Source organism: Apteryx rowi, unplaced genomic scaffold, assembly GCF_003343035.1.
Source record: "Apteryx rowi isolate R43461 unplaced genomic scaffold, aptRow1 scaffold_56, whole genome shotgun sequence".
In the NCBI taxonomy this organism is placed as follows: Eukaryota; Metazoa; Chordata; class Aves; order Apterygiformes; family Apterygidae; genus Apteryx; species Apteryx rowi.
Window position 1 is genome coordinate 3,157,770 of NW_020450827.1, and position 13,608 is coordinate 3,171,377.

The 13,608-nt window shown below is 40.2% G+C and overlaps 1 protein-coding gene across 4 annotated transcripts in view; it reads left to right on the forward strand.

The window, feature by feature from the left end:
- Window positions 1-13,608, forward strand: part of GFPT1 (glutamine--fructose-6-phosphate transaminase 1) — a 47,163-nt gene that overhangs the window by 18,915 nt on the left and 14,640 nt on the right. For all 4 annotated transcript variants that reach the window (XM_026081765.1, XM_026081762.1, XM_026081766.1 and 1 more), the window contains exons 9-16: window positions 3,981-4,086; window positions 5,381-5,544; window positions 6,179-6,274; window positions 6,571-6,668; window positions 7,731-7,851; window positions 9,745-9,902; window positions 12,936-13,050; window positions 13,382-13,509. In XM_026081765.1, the coding sequence (XP_025937550.1) occupies window positions 3,981-4,086; window positions 5,381-5,544; window positions 6,179-6,274; window positions 6,571-6,668; window positions 7,731-7,851; window positions 9,745-9,902; window positions 12,936-13,050; window positions 13,382-13,509 (986 nt within the window). The remainder of the gene's footprint in view (window positions 1-3,980; window positions 4,087-5,380; window positions 5,545-6,178; window positions 6,275-6,570; window positions 6,669-7,730; window positions 7,852-9,744; window positions 9,903-12,935; window positions 13,051-13,381; window positions 13,510-13,608) is intronic.

Genomic DNA, 13,608 nt, shown 5'->3' on the forward strand with positions numbered 1-13,608 from the left:
CATAGTGTTTGCACAGAGCCCCAGCTGCATGCTTTGCAGTAGATATTATACCCTTTACTTTCAGCTGTAGATTAAACTCTGTTAAAAAGATTTTTGAAATAAAGATGTTTTTAACCATACGTTATACCATATGCTTCAACTTAGTCTGCTGAGATGATGAAGGATATGCAACCTGCTGCTTTTGCTCCCTGATATCTCCCCATACACCAGCAGAACCAACTTCTAGTTTTAATCAAAGCTTTAATGTTGTACGGTTGCAAGGAAAACATGTCTTGGTGCAGTATAGCTAAACTTAGATATTTGAGTTTATATTTGTGTTTGTGGCATGTTGGCATTCAGGGACTTTGTTGTTTTCAAGAAAAAAGGTGACTGTGCTTTGCAGGCTGTAGGCTTTTCACCATCGCAGACCTTTTTTCTCCTGTAACAGAATGGCTAAAAAATAAAAACAAAAACCAGTAGCACGCTGGTGTCCTTTGCGTGGCAGTCTACATTTACGTTCTCTGTGCATCTCTCTCTCGCATGTCTGTTTTGCCACTGCAGACAGACAGTGGCACCCTTGATCATGAAGATGACTAAGAATTATTCTTCGCCGTGCTGTTGTCTGTCTGAGCCCATTCAGTTAACGGGCACTGGATTAGTTCTTTGAGCGCTGCAGTGATCAAAAAGTCTTACTGTGCCACTGTGTCCTGCTGCTTCCTAACGGTGCTGCTGTGGTAGCTTGCTACAGTGTAACGTGAAGAACCGGTCCCAGTAAAGTTTGTCGGTGTTTATTCTTGGTTGATGCTGGATAATTAGTAGTAATCCCTAATGTATGTATGTAACGCTTTTTTGTTTTTACTGATGATCTGAAGTTATTTTTCTTTCCAATTACACTTTCAGCTGGGCAATCTATGGATCATTCTTTTGATGGAATATCCATAAAAATGGAGGAAGGTGCCTACCTGAGAAAATAGCATACTGGAAATTTAAGACAAATCCTCCAGTTCCTTAGGAAAGGAATAATAAATGAGGGAAATTTGCATTGTCTCTTTAATATGTGGTTATTGCTTTCCAGGTAGTGTAGTGAAACAAATGGGATAATCAGAATTTCTTCTTTATCAGAAACATCTTGAGCAACACATGGGAAAATCCTTCATCAATCCGCCCATCCCATCCCATCCCAAGTATTCTGACATAATGCTGAGCATGTACAAAACTGATGATTTACTGCCAGTTGTGCTATATGCTCCCTGCAGCTTCGATTACAAAAAGAAACAGTAAATTACCTTAAAAGCAATAGAGGGAAACCCACTGGAATTAGAAACAGAATAACTTAAGAGCCCACTAATAATCCTGCAGACATTCTCTGGAATTCCTTCAGGAAATCAGGTTGTCCATGAGCTATGTCCTGAGTGCAGTACGGATCTCAATTGCAGCTCCTGGTAGAAGCAGTAAGGTTTAGCTGAGGCTGGAACTCACCTCCCCTTTGCTCTTTTAGCCTGGCTGTATTTAATCAACTTGAAATACATGAGGCAGTTATCAGGGTGAAGCATTATTAATCTCATGTTAAGTACTTAATTTATTTTAAGACTAACCCATCATTTTTAAACTAAATTCACATCTGAAGTAGGAGAGAGCTTTCTTACAGGAGGAAAGGCTCTCACACTTAGCTATTGTAAATAAATGTATTTCCACTGTCGCAACACAATGACCTCGGGCAGTGCCAGCTCAGTGGTTGAAATCTGTGCGCTTTTGCCCAAGGAGAAACAAACCTCCGTTTTATGAAAGGGGAACCCTGTTCTCTTTCTGTAGCTGGTTTACCTGAATACAAAGGTTAGAGGAGTGCCTTTTTTTTTTTTTTTTTCTGGAATATGTTTTCACTAAGTCAGTGTGAAGTGTTAAGAGTAAAATTTTGAAGTTACACGATCAGGGTAATTCCCACAGGCTTTAAGAACCAAAGTCCTTTAACTTTCAGTGGCACTAAGGCTTTTTTGGAAGATTGACCATAAGGAACGTATGCATTAGGGTATCTTTGACTATAATCATTGCGCCATTAGTTCTGTAATGCTGTTGTCTTTGGTAAACACCTCTTAATGAAATCTAAACTATAATGCTGCTCAAGTAGGTATGGAAGAATCTGTTAAGCAGAAGGTACATTAATCTCTGCTGTATTAGCTTTGCAGAACTGCCATATGCTTAGAATTGCCGTAATGGAGAGTGAGATGGTATCAAAATATACTCAAAACGCCCCCCTCCCCCACAAATTTTTTCCCTGCAGTGTGAATTCTCAATAACATCTCCATTCTTTGATTACAGAAGGGAAAAGATTACTTCTGTGTTGCTTTTAAATTCTAGTAAATGGGAGTTAGGTGCTCTACAGCAACAATCCAGTTTATCCATGGATAACGTGGTATCCGTAGATAAGATAACAGCCGTAATTGGCTGATAACGCTCACTGTGACTTTTCAACCTCTCCTTGGTAACGATATCCATACAGTGCGAATGTACGTGCCCTCTAAGAATATGTTCCGGTTACAGCTCGTTGTAGAATTCTGTCATACAGGAAAGCAATGCAACATAATAAAGTCAATGCGGGGAAATGTTATATTTTGAGAAACAAAATTTGCATGTTTTAATCAAGTAGGGGTGCTTCTGTTGGAGAATGGCCACTAATACTCTTTCTCTGTCCTTTCTGGTTATTTTCTTCATTTACTGACTCGATAACTAAAGTGGAGAGCCCTAAATTATAGCTAAGTGGAACCTTCTTATTAAGTACCAACATGAAAGCAGTATGTTTTTCTTTAAATTTTCACTTACAGCAATAAAAATTTAAATGTCAGCATCATAATATTTACATCTTTGAATCAGATCTGTTATCAAGTATGTGAAACAAATTATGTTAGGGCCTATAGTACAGTAACTTCAATTTTGTTATTCTTCAGCAATAGTCTTGCACATCTTGCTAGATAAGCTGCTTAATCACCCCGTTGCCAAGTGGTGTGAATTGTATGAGAAATAATTTTGTTGAAGGTCAGGGTTGAGCAGGAGGTGGTTTTGGTCTTCGTCCGCATCCCTGATGAGCTTTGCCCCTGAGAAATACTTCTTATAGTTAAATAGGAGGAGGAGGCGTAGAATGTATCGGGAAGTACTGAAGTACTTCTGAAAGGATCCCTGGTGAAATACTGACCTCCTTCTAAGGCTTAGTTGAAGTTTTTCGGAAGTTGACTTAATTCCTCTTAGTCCTGTGTCCTTCAGTACACCTAAATACTTCCGTTGCAACAGTTCAAGGTTGACTGCAGTTTGCCAGCACTACAAGCTTTGGATCAGAATGAGAAGTTTGTTTTTGATATCTCAGGAACAACACTGAGTACTTAATCATATGTTCACGATCTGTGTCTGAAGACATCAGCTCAGCCAGACAAAAGCAGGTTTTGGTTACATCTGTTGGTGCTCAGTGGAACAGTGTGTTGCACAGGTTGCAGAGAAATGAAAGAATTTCATCCAGTGATGAGAACAATTGGCGAAGAAGGAGCAATCCTGCTTGATCTTTCAAAGCCTCGGGAAAGTTTGTTAAACAGGAGCACAGGAGAAGTTTATAATGACAAATGGGACAGATTCAACTAGGAAAATGTTAGTATAAGTGACTGCTCATAAAGCAGCTTGATTTTTTTTTTTCCTAGTGGAGCCATGCATAAGCTTTTATTTGAATTTTTACTGGTGTTTTCTCTAGACTGAACTCTGCATCCAACATTAAACTTACAGCCGTAATTCAAAAGCACATTAAAAAAAAAAGCAATCCGACTGAGAAAGGGCGTAATAATACGAGTGCTATTATGTTGCCCTCTTGTTATTTGCACTGTTAAATTCATTGCGATCAGTCACAGTGATTAAAATAGTGCTTCATGTTGATACTGTGCCTGGGGACCTTTGGTTGGGCCTGAGATTGCAGCTGCATTCCGTATTTGTTAGCGTGCGCAATACCTGATCCCCATGTCTTTTAGGTAAAGACAAGAAGGGAAGTTGCAACCTGTCTCGTGTTGACAGTACCACCTGCCTTTTCCCTGTTGAGGAGAAAGCTGTGGAGTACTACTTTGCTTCTGACGCTAGGTAATGTTTTTCAGCATCTTTTAGTGTTTACAAAAATATGCTGTTGGCCTTGAACAAGAAACTAGGATGCAGTGGTTTCTTTTATGAACAACAGTAAACTGTTGGTATGTGGCCATTTGCATTATTTTACAAACAGTAACGGGTTGCCCTGTGTGCCCAGAGTGTATTGTATCCATGCAGAGACGGGAGAGAGAGACAGAGACAGATTAGATGAGACTCTCTGTAAAAGAAATGAAAACTCGCTTTGTGCTAGGGGTATTACCCTTCTTCAGGTATATCTGTGAATATGATTCCAGAGGTGGGTAGCAGGAAACCTGGCAGAGCACTGACCTAAATTAAGACGATAGACCATTATTATCAGGAGAATTGTGTTGATTCTCCAGGGATGTCTGCACATGTGCAATTCCTTTATCGTTCAGAGAAGACTTATTTTAATCCCAACGCAAGGAGGAAGGACTAACTTCACAGCAGCCTTACTAGAACAGTTGGACTTCAGTATGTTAGAGAAATAACTACTTTTTCTAGAAATGTGAAAATACTGCTGTGCTCGACTTCTGCAGCTCCATCAGAGTGTTTTGGAGAGTCTTTTGACACCCTTGCATGTTCTCCTGATTTTACAGAGCTTTTCAGTGACTTGCCCAAGGTCCGAGCAAAAAGTACTAAAATAGTGAGCTGATGTATTTAAATACAGCTTGCCTTGTTTATGTAAGAGAGCATTGATTAAAATCTTGTATAAGATTTTAAACCCCACTGGTAATCCCAATATTGACATTCCCCAAGTAAACTGCAGGCAGGGAAGGTATTCAGTAGTACCTTGTTCTTGGCATGTTTTTAATAAGTAGATCTCGGAGTACTTGAAAAGGTGGCCAAGTTGCCCCCAATTTTATAGATGGTGAAAAAGAGATGCAGGAAGGGGCTTATCACTGGAAAAGACAAGAAAAGAGTCTGTAGTTGAGCACCCTGTGTGTTAGGCCAAATTCCCTTCTTCCTGACGGCTGCTCGCTAGCTCCTAATAGTTACATCACGTTGCTGCACATGCTGCTTTGTCTGAGGAATTCATAGTTTCTTCTCAAAATAGGAACTGAAATTAATAATGAGGTGGGGGGAAGAAATCCAGTTATGCTGGCAGTGTGGAAATGCACTTCAGTGTATTCCTCTTATTTTAAGAGAAATTCCAGTGAAATGAGCAACTTTCTTGAGTCAGAAACTGTATGTTGGATTATAAATAGGGCTGTAGACCTTGTCTTTCTATGAAGAATAATGTCTTACGGCAAATGTTGTATGCTCTTTGTAGCGCTGTCATTGAGCATACCAACAGAGTGATTTTCCTTGAAGATGATGATGTAGCAGCTGTGGTTGATGGCCGTCTTTCCATCCACCGGATTAAACGCACAGCAGGCGATCACCCCGGACGTGCCGTCCAAACCCTGCAGATGGAACTGCAGCAGATTATGAAGGGTAAAATCTTCTGGGTGTCACCTGTGTAGATGTACATGTCCTCCCTAGAATCACAGAACAATTTAGGTTGGAAAGGACCTCTAGAGGTCACCTAATCCAATCTTTGTGTTTAAAGCAGGTCTCAGTAGATCAGGTTGCTTAGGGCCTTGTTTAGCTGAGTTTTTAATATCTCCAAGGATGGAAATCCTGCAGTGTCTCTCTGGGCTGCTGTTCCAGTGCTTGACCACCCTCATGGTGAAAAAATTTGTCACTACATCTAATAGGAAGTTCCCTCTAGCCGCTAACACCATAACGACTAGAAATGTGGGCCTGAGGATTTTATCTCCTGTTTGGAGGCATCCTGTTTATTTAAAGATTGATCCTGAGCAGGCCTTGCCATTCTGGATCTGACTATTAGTTGACACACGCTCCGGTGTGTCTTGAATCTAGCTCTCAGATTAGCTGATGCTTTGCTAGAAAATGAACTGTCAGCTTAATGAATCTAATAGTTATTTACGTACAGGAGCAAAAAGGAATCTCTGACTGGAAAGTGGCCTGTTAGTGACTCTGATCCAAACTTTTCCCTGCATATATAGCATACCATGCGGTAATTTAAAGCATTTTCATTTGTCTTCTTTTGTTGTCTTTTTTATAGGTAACTTCAGCTCATTCATGCAGAAGGAAATCTTTGAACAGCCAGAATCTGTTGTTAATACGATGAGAGGAAGGGTCAATTTTGATGACTACACTGGTAAATAGAATTAATCCTTTTTTTTTTTTTTTGGACAGCTCAAGTATCTAGTGGTTATTTTGCAGAGGAGGAAGTAGATGATGACATGGGAAATTGAAACATGCCCTTGTAGACGATGTGCATGTCTTACAGGGAGTCCTTCCATAATCACGTGCTCTGGTGGCAAACCTGGTGTTTGGGGTGATTCTTTTGTTAAGAGGCTGATCGAGATCTTTATTAGTGCTAATGAGCAGTGTTTTAATTTGAGGATTTCTGCTAACTGGCCACCCTGATTTTCTCCCCGAATCTGCTTACAGTAAATCTCGGTGGGCTGAAGGATCACATTAAGGAGATTCAGAGGTGTCGTCGCTTAATCCTTATTGCTTGTGGGACAAGTTACCATGCTGGAGTTGCGGTGAGTGGTCAGTCTTGATCTCTTTGTGAATTGTAGCTAGAACTGAACATTGGGTGTGTCGAGCAGGTTAAGGGCAAGATGTTCGTACTGAGCAAATGTGTTCTGATGAGTGAAGACCTTCTTCAAATCTGCACACACCAGATTTTCAAATGACCAGCAACATCATTAGGAACTAAAAGCTGGCGAACTTGAGTATTTATGAAAATGTTGCTTGTGATTTTATTGCTATGGAAAGCTTTAAAAAATAAACTTCTTAAACAAAAACTGTCAGGAGAAGAGACAGTGCAGTAGCAGAATGCAAATGCTGCAGCAAGGTAGAGGTGTTGCCATGAGCTATGATTTCTTCCTTTGCGTAGATAGTTTATGCAGTGATGGCACATGCTCAGGGATCCCTGTGCTTGCCCAGTCGGGTGAAGACGGTTAGCTTTATCTGTTGCAGGAGTACAGACAGCATGTAATTCTTTTTCTACAAGGCAACCTGATCGTCGGGTAGAATGTGATGGCTGTAGGTGAAGCATTTTTGGTTGTAGCTTGGCAGCCCATCATGTTGCAATTAAAAGTACTCCGCAGCCTTGCTTAGGAATCTTTTTGTTTCTTGCAGAAAGTTGCAAAATGCAGCTACGCTAACTGATTAACAAGGATCGGAAAAGAAGGATTTTGTTCATCTTGACTAGCTCTATAAGATAATGTTAATAGTAATCAAAAAGTTCACTGGCCCAGATACTGGCAGTGGCTCTTGAATTCTTCAGTAATACAAATTACATTCCAGGAGAAAGACACCCTGCTTTGAAGATTGTTCTTAAACATTTCTCACTTATAATATATGTGTGGAAGGGGGTTGGCCTCATAGGCTTTTTGTGCAGCTAAAAGCAGAGTAGTTTTTCATAGGGCTGGCTGTGTGCGACTTGAGTATGAGTAATTAAAATATAATCCAGGGCTAACTTTTACATGGTATTTTGATAGTAATATTTTCCAGTGTGTGGCAGCTAGAAGGCTTTTTGTATGCCACTTTTTTCTGAAACATGATGTAATATGTAACTTTCTGACACCTCCTTTTACCAGACTCGTCAGGTTCTGGAAGAACTGACTGAATTGCCTGTTATGGTTGAACTAGCCAGTGACTTCCTGGACAGAAACACTCCTGTCTTCAGAGATGATGTTTGCTTTTTCATCAGCCAGTCAGGTATAGTCTCGCTTCACCACCCACTCACTCACCTTTTTCCTGTAAGTGTTTGCTTGGGGGGGAAAAGTCTGTAGGGCCGAGTTCTTGTGCCTGCCGGCGGGACTGCAGGTGGTACACGTGAGTGAAGAAACTGGCACACAGGTACTAGAGATGGGAAAAAATAGAGCCGGTCTCCTCAGGTCTGTTTTCATGGCGGTGCAGGGTTTTGTTTAGGTGAGTCTTACATATGGCAACAGTTGTTTTGTTTCCTTTCTCTGGGGGGAAATAGTCCATCAATCAATAGACTAAAAAAAATCCACCGAGCTTTAGGTAAAGGACAACTCAGTAGTTGCTTTTGAATACTTTTAGTTCTTTGGTTAAAACAGTATGAAATACTAAGCTATATCCTTAACCAGATCCATAAACGAAATGAAACTATTAAACAAAAGTATCTTAAAATATACAACAACCTTGGAATGGAATGTGAGATAAAACATACACTTAAGCTCAAACAAAATAAACTGGTATATCCTGTTGAAAATCTTTTCAAGGACAATTGCAGTAATTATTTTCCTTTTAGTTGCATCTACCATTGTAGATCTTCACAGCTGGTCTTCAGCTATGATATTAAAAGTAGTAGTTACTTTTTAACCATAGGTTAAAATACTCCTGGTGGCAAAATAATAATCACTTTTTCTCCTCAGTGTCAGGTAACTTAGAGAACTCCCTCTTTCTGGGGGCTCATATGATTGTTCTAGTTTCCCAGTGTTTGGAATACCTGTGCCGCTGTTGCCTCTTCCCTTCAGGAAGAGTACTGTCCTTACTCTAACGGGGAACACTGTTAAGAGCACTCTAGGGAGTACCTCTTTCCCCTTAGTGTTGCATGCAGCAAACAAACAAGGATTTTCCTGGAACCTGAGGTTGGTCATCAGACAATACAAAACCGAAGTACACATTCGACTCAAGTAACTCCAGTTCCCCCAGCCACAAATCTCTCTTTCTAGCCTTAGATTAAGACTACCACTCTAGATGACTTGTTTTTCAGTAATGCAGTATGCAGACCAGGGGTTTGATGTATTGGTATACTGAAGTAGAAGTGTACCACCCCTTGTGTTTTTTATTCTGTGTTGGTTCATCTCACCTTACGTGTGCAGGAGTACTCACAGGAGTGTCCTTTAAGGACAAAAGCAAACTGGGAATAGTAGATGGAATATTCAGTAGCTTCTGCTTTTAGTGCTATCTCTGGAGCTCAGCTCCACAAGCAGCACTACTGGGACGTCCCCCTGCTCCTGTGGAGTTTACTTAGACTAGCCTTTTCTGATTCTTTACATCTAAGGTTTTTGAAATATTTTGAAGTCAGATTCAAGCCAATTTATTTGAATATAGTACAAACAAATTTGAGAACTGGTACTTAGTTTTGGATATAACCTCTTTGAGGACAAATTTTGAAACTTACCATGTTGTTGGTAAGCACCACTAGCCAAAACAAGTCTGTTTTTTGATAGCAGTAACACAGTGGGAGGACACAAAAGTCCAGGTGTAACTTAATGCTCTATTGCATGCGCTGTACACTTGAGCTGCGTTATGTCCAGATATCCTTAACATGTTTGTTTTTTTTCCCCTCCTCAAGGTGAATTTTAATAACCAGGAGAGAGAAGAAAATTGGTTTTGTTGAATGAGATGTACTGTGACCCCTTTTTTTAAACCTTAGCATAGTACTAACTTTTCCTTATATCAAGTACTAGCATCAGGCTTTGTTTTGCAGATTTCAGGCTTGTCTGTGGCGCAGGGCCGTAGCAGCTAGACGCTGGCACAATGACTAAACCCTTTGACTTGCAGGCAATAGCTTTGTATTTAGGAAAGCATTGCAGTTTTACCGTACGGTAACAGCATTGTAAACATCTGTCTTTTCAGGTGAGACGGCAGATACTTTGATGGGTCTTCGGTACTGTAAAGAGAGAGGAGCCTTAACTGTAGGAATAACTAACACAGTTGGCAGCTCTATATCACGAGAGACAGATTGCGGAGTCCATATCAATGCAGGACCAGAGATTGGGGTTGCCAGTACAAAGGTAAATACTGAATTTATAGATGTCACTCACTATTACCGTGATTGTTTTTGACTGCATTTTAACCACGTGCATAGTCTCTCAATGTTGAATTTTTAAAGATAGCTTTGATGCATTCTGTACAACCAAAATAGTTGGAACTCAACTATTATCAGAACTCGACAGGCTTTCAAAAATAATAAAATAAAAAGCTACAAAATTATATTTGACACTGGGAGGTCTTGGTCATTTCATTCTTTATGATCTCAAGAATAGTTTTGCTTAAGGAAGGAAAGTGAAGTCATTAGTTGATTTGAAGATGGCACGAAGAATGAAATACGGTAGCTAAAACTGTTGAACACAAAGCCACGATTATTTTGGATTAATTATTGCTAAGATGGCACCTTCCAAGAAAACCCTTTTTGCAGAAGTGCTCGTTGTACCTCCCAGTTTCTCTTAAGATGTCTGTAGTGTTTCAGGGGATCCTGCATTTGGGCTTTTGGAGGAATTTGGAGAGCAATTTTAACTGGAAAAAATACAACTCTGTTGGTAAATGGAAAGATGTAAAACAAAGTAGGAGAAACCCTGTTTTCTACAGAAGTGTCCAAACACTTTTATTTCCTAAATGAGGGGGAAAAAAAATCCAGGGATTTTTAAATTAAAATGAGTAAAATAGCTGAGTCATGATATGCCCAATTTCAGGCTACGTTCTCTGTTTGACTACTGCTCACTTACCTGGTAAAAGCGTTCAGCTCAGCAGTAATGGAAGAATTGGGCTCCTTGTCTTTAAAATCATACTGTATCGGAGCCATCTCTGTGGGGACTTTGCGAGGCAAGAAATGTAAATCAAATTATGTCCCAGTTAGCAAAGTCTCTCCCCTCTCTATAAAATTTATAGGATGTAAGATTTATCAGGGTGGGACTGCAACAGCACCACTAAATGCAGTTGAAAGAGAACAGGCTTAACTGGAACCTTCAAAGAGCTGCTAACCTCACTGCAGCAGCAATGGGTAGTTTTTAATGTATTACTGGGAAATGAGGGGCAATTTTGCATATATGCAGATCGTTATCCAAACTCCCCCCGAAGGCGTTAGCTGTTACATCATGGGTTCTCTGTTAAATGTTTTCAGTACCCGTCCCCTTCTTACCAGTCACTATTGATGATTGTGTAGTTAATAAGCATGTGCCCAGTAACACTATTCATTTTCTTTTTCTTGCATCTTGCAAAGAGTTTTTTCTTTTGCAAGGGAAATATTAGAAGGAGGCAATATTAAAGCTTGAAACTGAAGGGGTCTCAGAGGGAAGAACTTCCTAAGCAGCAAGAATTCTCTCCTCTGTCTCTAGCATCATTTGTTCTGGGCGCAGACTCAGTTTAAACTAAGGTCTAAAGATCAGAAAGAAAATTATAAGACAAGGTTTGGAAACCTAAACAGTACGTAACTGCCCTTAATGGCACCGCTTTACTAAAGAATGTGTGATATTAAAACCATACTTTCAGCAAATGTGGGAATGGTCTTTTAAAGAAAACCTGTATTTATGTCCGCCTGACAGTGTTATTCTCTGGTAGATGCATCTGGCTACGTGTGATGTAGTATAAAATAACTTGCCTTGCTGCATTTCATTTCAATGAAGTGCTTCTGCCTGGTGAAATCTGCTTTGATTTAGTTATATTTAGAGGCAAGATGATGTCAATCTGTTACATAAATTCAGCCAAAAACCACATTTGAGTTTAATAGTTCATTGGGGAATTTGATCATGGAAAATTCATGAGTCTCTTACAAGAAACTTGAACGAGTTGTTTGTGCCTTGGTTGTTTTTACATTGCCAACATTACAGTTTGGAGATAACTGAAAATTGCATTTTCTTTCTGGTGATGTGAGGAGTTACCAAAATTATGCACGTGTGAAACATGAATTTGAAGAGATTTTGCCCTAAGGTTGTACAGAACTTCATTTTGAGAACATATAAACAATCCAGGCAATGTCAACATTTCTGGTTTGTGCTATTTACTTCTGTAACCTTCAACTGCGTGCCATCCAAAACAAACATTTCGTATCTAACCCTGCTAGTCAGTATAACTGAAGCTTTTCTAGATTCCTTTAAAGCTGTTTAAATCTTTTCCAATATATCAGTGTGAAAGTTTGGTCATTGTTTAGAAAGGGATAGAAATTCTACACAAATTAATCTTACACTAACGAACCTCAATCCCAGGCTGGCATCTTGGACCATTTCATAACATTTGTCTTGTAAGGACTTCAGAGGCTCGACTTTTACAATAGCTGTTTAATGCTACGGCTCAGATGCTTTTGCAGATGGAATTATCTTAATGTGAGCGCTAGTTTCACTTGTTTGTGCAGATGAACACAGTTTTTCCCCCAAAGCCAGTGATACCAGTCACTTACCTTTCCGGTAGCCCCAGCAGGGGAAATGGCTGGTGAGCTCCTTGAACACGGTCCAAAAGATTATGCCTAGCTGTTGTGTCGCAATGGCCAGCTGTTGGTCTTCAGCGTTCTCAATATTTGCTTGCTCAAATACAGAAAGAAGGCCACGGGTATGGTCACAAGATGTAAGGTTTTAATTAACGGTTTAATGGTTGCCAGGGAGTTTTTAGAAATACTCCACTTGGCTTGTTGTGTGTTAATCTCTTGGAGCGTAAGGCGATCGTGCCATTGTGAGGCTCCATTTGAACAAATGCCCTGTGCGTTTCAGGTTCGTTCCTGCTTAACTGGAATGAAAGCTATAATTTAGTAACGTGCTAAGAATAAAGTCAATAATTAGTCTAAAAGTTATGTTTCTGAACTGCTTCTCCCAGACGACTGAGTTTTCCTCTTATAATCTATTGGTGACGTGGCACTAGCAAAGCCATCTTAATTCTTCTATTGTCCAGCTGTTGCACAATAAACCAAAGTTTAAATATCTAGAATTGCAAAAGTCACACCTTACTCACCCTTAGGGCCACTGACAGAGAAGGGGGTCTGAGAGACGCTCACAGATCCACCGGGTGCTGTAGTAGGTGACAACTGCTTCGTTACATGTTTCTCTCTCTCTCTCTCTCAGGCCTATACCAGCCAGTTTGTTTCGTTGGTGATGTTTGCGCTGATGATGTGTGATGATAGAATTTCTATGCAAGAAAGGCGCAAGGAAATCATGCGTGGTCTAAAGGGACTGCCAGGTAGGAACCATTACATTTATTGTGTTCTTGCCAGGTGAAACTCTATAGTGCAAAGGAACTTCAGGAATGCCCAAACCTTGCTCTCACCCAGAAGCTCGCAGTGGAGAAAAGATGGAGGGGATCAAATTTGTGAAAAATGGTCATTAGTGTGAACTTGCAGCCGCATTCTCTCTGATGCCTTCAGAGTGCTAAACTGGGATGTTAAAGTACTGGGCCCAGTTTTCATGCGAGTCACTGCTTTTATGTGTAGGTGAAGTATAAACAGCCTGTGCAGTTTGAGGGGCATGGACTTAGAAGCACACACAACTTTAGTTCTTCTCTTTCTTTCTAGACTTGATTAAGGAAGTGCTGAGTATGGATGACGAGATCCAGAAGCTAGCAACAGAGCTATACCATCAGAAGTCTGTTCTCATTATGGGACGTGGCTACCATTATGCTACATGTCTTGAGGGAGCTTTGGTAAGAGATTTCTTCATTTAATACTGGTTCAAATGCCCTTAGCTCTGGCCTCAGATTTGAGCGCAGGAAATGACGCATGGCTGCAAGATGATTTACAAG